The sequence below is a fragment of the Brassica napus genome, chromosome C4 (genome assembly GCF_020379485.1).
Source record: "Brassica napus cultivar Da-Ae chromosome C4, Da-Ae, whole genome shotgun sequence".
NCBI lineage: Eukaryota > Viridiplantae > Streptophyta > Magnoliopsida > Brassicales > Brassicaceae > Brassica > Brassica napus.
Window position 1 is genome coordinate 47,731,662 of NC_063447.1, and position 5,470 is coordinate 47,737,131.

General features: G+C 29.3%; 1 protein-coding gene across 3 annotated transcripts; it reads right to left on the reverse strand.

Moving 5' to 3' along the window:
- Positions 1-1,458: 1,458 nt before the first annotated feature.
- On the reverse strand, positions 1,459-5,001 carry LOC106375924 (probable trehalose-phosphate phosphatase E). 3 transcript variants are annotated; one of them, XM_013815941.3, is made up of 12 exons: positions 4,842-5,001; positions 4,443-4,687; positions 4,212-4,352; positions 3,565-3,636; positions 3,354-3,446; positions 3,140-3,196; positions 2,953-3,054; positions 2,434-2,511; positions 2,242-2,311; positions 2,022-2,092; positions 1,834-1,926; positions 1,459-1,700 (listed from the first exon to the last, which is right to left on the reverse strand). In XM_013815941.3, exons 1-12 carry the CDS (start codon positions 4,843-4,845, stop codon positions 1,644-1,646), a joined length of 1,083 nt encoding a protein of 360 aa, XP_013671395.2. In that variant the 5' UTR covers positions 4,846-5,001; the 3' UTR covers positions 1,459-1,643. The 3 variants fall into 3 exon arrangements, with proteins under 3 accessions (XP_013671395.2, XP_048612253.1, XP_048612254.1); XM_048756296.1 differs by lacking the exon at positions 2,953-3,054; XM_048756297.1 differs by lacking the exons at positions 2,953-3,054; positions 3,140-3,196.
- Positions 5,002-5,470: the final 469 nt, after the last annotated feature.

Below are 5,470 nucleotides of genomic sequence, written 5' to 3' on the forward strand. Positions count from 1 at the left end.
ATACTTCATGCCATATGTAATATATCGTTGTATGTTTTTTTTTTTTGTTAAGAAATATCGTTGTATGTGAATAATTCTCTTTATAATCTTTCTCTGAAAATCCCAAGACATTAAAGTTTAAACACATATATAGTTGCCTCAACGAGATTCCATTGGAAGATATATGAATACTTATTCTGTATTTGAATAATTGATATTTTAGTTTTTTAGTATATTTGAAAGATTAATATTTTAGAATATAATTAACAAATATGTTTTTAAAACTAAAACATAAATTAAAATGTAAAAATATGAGTGGAGAAACTTTATAAGTAAAACAAAAAATTGTATTAATTTTCTTAATGACTAAAAGAGATTAAAACATCAATCTGTATAATTCATTTACTGAGGGGTGATTACAGAAATGACACATCGATGCACATTATTTTTTAACTTCGACGATCGGTTATATATATCGTAATGTTCTGTCTCAATGATCACTTTAATTTATTTATTTATTTTTGTAAACTTAATTTATTTATTTTTCTTTGGAAGTTCTAAGACATTAAAGATTAAACACATATGTAGCTGCCTCACATGAGATTCCATTGGAAATACATAATTAGGATATTAACTTGTGCATTACTGAAATCTACAAAATGTTCAAGTAATCCATACTTTATTACAGCACCGACATAATACGATTATGCTAAATCTCCCATTATGCCTCATGTTGTATGGGGCAAATGTTTAAATCGTCCTACCATTTATACTTAATAAGTCAGCTCCCATTATGGGGCTCATGTTGTCTGTATGATTTATCTCATGATGTAGTCATAGTGTCATACATGCCAAATGTTCAAACCGTCCTAGCATCTATTCAATGTATTCATAGACAGCTCTGACAGTTTAGAAGCTCGAAATAATTAAGAAAAGTATTTTTTTTAATATCGGAGATAACAAAAAGAGCGTGTAATATCAATTGTTTCCAAACGATACATAATCATGTGATATTAAGATTTCGTCTTTGACATTTTTTTTTTGTAGAACTAAAATTTAAAACTATACTAATTCATAGTCTCTCTGTTTAATAGTAAATATCACTTTACGATTCCAATGTAAATTATATTTCTTTTCAGATGAAAATTAATTGCAAACTGCATTGGTTTTATAAATAATTTTATTTATTTCAAATACTATTAGTCAGAAAGATGTAATTAATAACAACTTATATATATTTCTGGTACTTTTTTAGTTTGTGTGAAAAATGTCAAAGTGACATTTATTCAGAAACAGAGATAGTATGTTGCCACTAAAATGGGAAGTTTTATTGATGAAATGCAAGTATATGTTTACTATACATAATTTTCAGATCTCAAAAGATATATACATAGTGTTTTGATGTAGAAAAATCAATTATATTTCGGATATATTGTTCGGACTTCAGAGAAGTATATATATTCTCCATGAAATTATATGTTTACCGTTTGAAGATTCGCGTTGATAGCAACAAGGGACTAGTCACAAAACACAAGATGGAAAAAGGATCAAGAATACCTCGATGTGTCTTCTTGTTTATTTTTTTTTAATCATTTGATACGTTAGAATTTTAATAAATAACAAAAAGTAAAAATGAAAATGATTCTCATGTACTTGTAAACTCTTCATTCCCCACTTGTTAAATTTTTCCATTCCACCAGACGTTCCAAAAAATCCATAACCTATTAAACCAAGTTAAAAAAGGTAAAATTAATCAGAAATCCACATTAGACCAAGAAGATACAGAATATTTATGTGCTGTGTAGTTTCAAAAAAACAAATTATGTGCTATGTGTATAGAGTCAGACAGCTTGCCTCGTCTGGCTCCTGCAAAGAATAAGAAGCATTGGTCTCCTTTGCGTATTTGGATACAAGGATCCCAAGACCTTGTCTTTTATCTCTCAAAATCTGTTACAATGTCACTTCAATCAATATTTATATAAAGATTAATTTAAATACCTTTGAATAAATTATTTGTCGAGGCATTAAGAATATTTATATACCTTAAAGGCATCTTCGTCGGTACGATCATCTCCAATATATATAGGGAAAACATGGGTACAATTCTCATATCCTACACATGTCAAATGCTCATTTTAATTAGTGAAAAATTATAGTAATTTTTAAATCTAAACCACTAGGACCATTTTATACCCCACCACTATATGAAGTTTGTGAACAATGAATCTGCAATCAATTAATTAGGTATACATAAAGTTTTACCGAGGGATTCTAACAAGAACTCAAGTGCTTTGCCTTTGTCCCATTTAATGATTGGACGAATCTCCAACACCTGAAATTAAATCAGACCGGAAAAGTCGATAATCATGATTAAAACAAAATCTTAATTAGCTGAGAGACATCCACTACTTATGAAAACAATATTTTCTCTCTCATTTTGTTAACTAAACTTACTTTTCTTCCTTGCGTAAGCATGAGCTTGGGGTAGTTCTTCAGAACTGATCGAACTAGATGGGCCAAGTCACTCCATTTCTGTTAGTTCATCATTTATATATTAGTGGTAAGTTGTTTTAAATTATATTGCTACAGACATAACAAAATCAACTCGAGTGTATCTGAACATACCTAACGAAGCTACTAACATATCTCTTATTGCTTATATGATTAAATTTGATATAAAATATACTCCCTCCGTTTCATAATACTTAATGTTTTGTAATAGTACACAAAGATTAAAAAAATTACATTTTCCTAAAAAAATATTTTAAAGATATAATTTTAAAATCAGTTAACCAATTATAAAAAAGACTGTAAAATCTAATTGGTTGAACAGTTTCCAATAAAGTTAAAGTTAACCTTAAAATCTCAAAATTTCCTTAAAATCTCAAAATTTCATGTAAATTGAAACAAAACAAATCTTCTAAAACATCATCTATATTGAAACGGAAGGAGTATGATTTATTTTGTCCATACATTTTCGTCTACGCATCGAAAGTGAACAGAAGCACAAAACTTGTTGTTTTCAACTTTGGCTCCTTGAATCGATTTTGTTTTCTCGACTAGTTTCATATACACCTAGAAAAAGAAAACAAAAATATTGATATAATCTTTTTTTTTGATGAAAACAGAAAAATCATAGTTGATCGATGTAGAATGTCACCTCACTAATCACCGGAAGGAACTCCGTCGCGGGTTGACAAAGAAGAGATTGGGTTTTCTGGATTGTGTTTAAGAAATGAGGGAAAAATGAAAATTAGTATTTTTAAAAATAAAAATGAAAATTGGTATTTTTTTAATAAAAAACGAAAATTAGAAGGAAAAGACTTTATTATATAGCCTATGTTTTCTGTGGACCTCTAGACATGTATTCATACTTTTTTGTATTTGGAATTTTGCTCTGGTCCTTTGATGTCCATACCGTGACTTCCAGCATAGTACAACTCAGTTAGTTTCACAAAACTATAAACCTGAAAAAACATAATTATTTTGGTTAGTTAATTGTGAATACGTCAAAATAAAGAATTGACGATTTTGTCCAAAAAAATAATAATTAAAGGTTTTTATAAGATAAAGCTTATATGATACCTTCTCTCTAGACCGCCCACTAACTATGACTGTTGGAAAACACATTGCAAGTTTCCTTACAGTGTTTCGCATCTGAAACAAAGAATTCATACAAATTGGAAACACAAAATAACTTAACAAATTGTAACCGACAAATTATATAAACTATGTATTTCTTACTGCATTCACTCATAGATTTTCTATTATTTTCACAAATATTAAGAAAACACAATAACCATTTATCATAAATTCATCAATTTCTTTTGCATTTATTTGTTTTTGATTACTTTAAATCAATAGTAATTTAAGAAACTCAATTAAGTTTCGAACTTTGCAATTTTTAACTAATATAAATTCATAGAAAGTATTAAAATTTATTTTTGTGAACTTTTAATTTTTTTAAAAAAATCTTTCTAAACGGAATGGTAACTGGTAAGACTATTTTTAACCAAACAAAAAAACTGAAAATTTGTTTCTTGACCGTAGTTATGCGTTTTATGAAATATTATGTTATTTTACTCGTTACTGTGTTATGTGATATTTATTAGATCAAACGTAGAAATACACCTTCTACTGTGTTTTTTGTTGTTGTTGCTAATCTTGAAGGTTAGCAGGAAAAAAACTTTTTAAAAATTTCTGAAAAGTTTATTAAGAAACTGGAAACGTACCTTGTTGGACATGAAAGCGCGATCAGGATCATCAACAATGGGAGAGAGAGTACCATCGTAATCAAGAAACATGACGATTTGTTTTCCTTCTGATTCATGAAGTATTTCTTCGAACATGTTCAAAGCTGATGGATGTTCTTTCTACATAGTCACAATTCTCTCGTTAATAAAATACTTTGTGATTTAATGTTATAATTAAAAAGAAAACAGAGGTAAGCAAGAAGACATTACGATCCAAGAAGATTGGTTGTTGAAAGGTTTGAGATGACTAGGAGAACATGCTCTCATGGAATCAACCCATGATCTTATTAGCCCTCCTCCTCCTCTTCCGACGTCTTCTTCGTTGATCTGAAAATCTTGAAAAACTTTGGTCGCCGGCGACGTGTCTCCGTCGTCTCCTCCGGCACATAAAACTTCCGACTTAGAGATGATCTTTGTCTCCAACATTTTAGTAATATTCTCTTCGATGTATCTCACTGAGGAAATAAGATTGAAACAGAGAAGATAGCATATCGGTCACATGTGTATTTTGTGTGTTTTATATACATTGCAAGAACCATTTTTTTTGTTAAAGGGTTTTAAGAACCAAAATTTCATTATAAGAAAAAAAACAAGAACATAAAAACTTACCCATTTAGGATAAAAATCTAAACCTGAATTTGAAGTTATAAAATCAGACTGAATGATTGGAGAGTAAGGGGGTGGACCGATTTTATAGTTGCAAGAAAGTTAGAAAACATTTTAAAAGTTAGAAAACATTTTAAAAAGTAATATTATAAACAAATGAAAATTCAGATATTGTGTTGTGTCCGAGTCGAAACCATCGAGTGCGAGTCCCACTATACTGTACACGTGTAGCCGGGTCCCTTAGGTGACTTCCTTGATGGCTTGCTTTCGATATCTTTTGGTTATTACATATTTGGGCGCTGGTGCGTTACCATCAAGTGTCACGTGGTCCCGTCCAAATTGATCATGCTGACACCAGAATAAATAGATATTTAATTTTGGAAATTAATCAAATAAATTTTTTTTTTGACCATGACATATTTACACATTCCGTTTAACCATAATTTTTTTATTTTTAAATTCAAAGTAATTTAATCAATCAATCAATCATCAGAAGCTGCAAAAAGCATTGTTTACATGGTTTTTAATAAAACTGGAGTTTGTAAGAGCATCATTAGTGGTTCAATTTCTCAGTGGAGTACCTGATGAGTTTAATATTAATATAGTTTTATTGTGTAATTAAAATTACAACC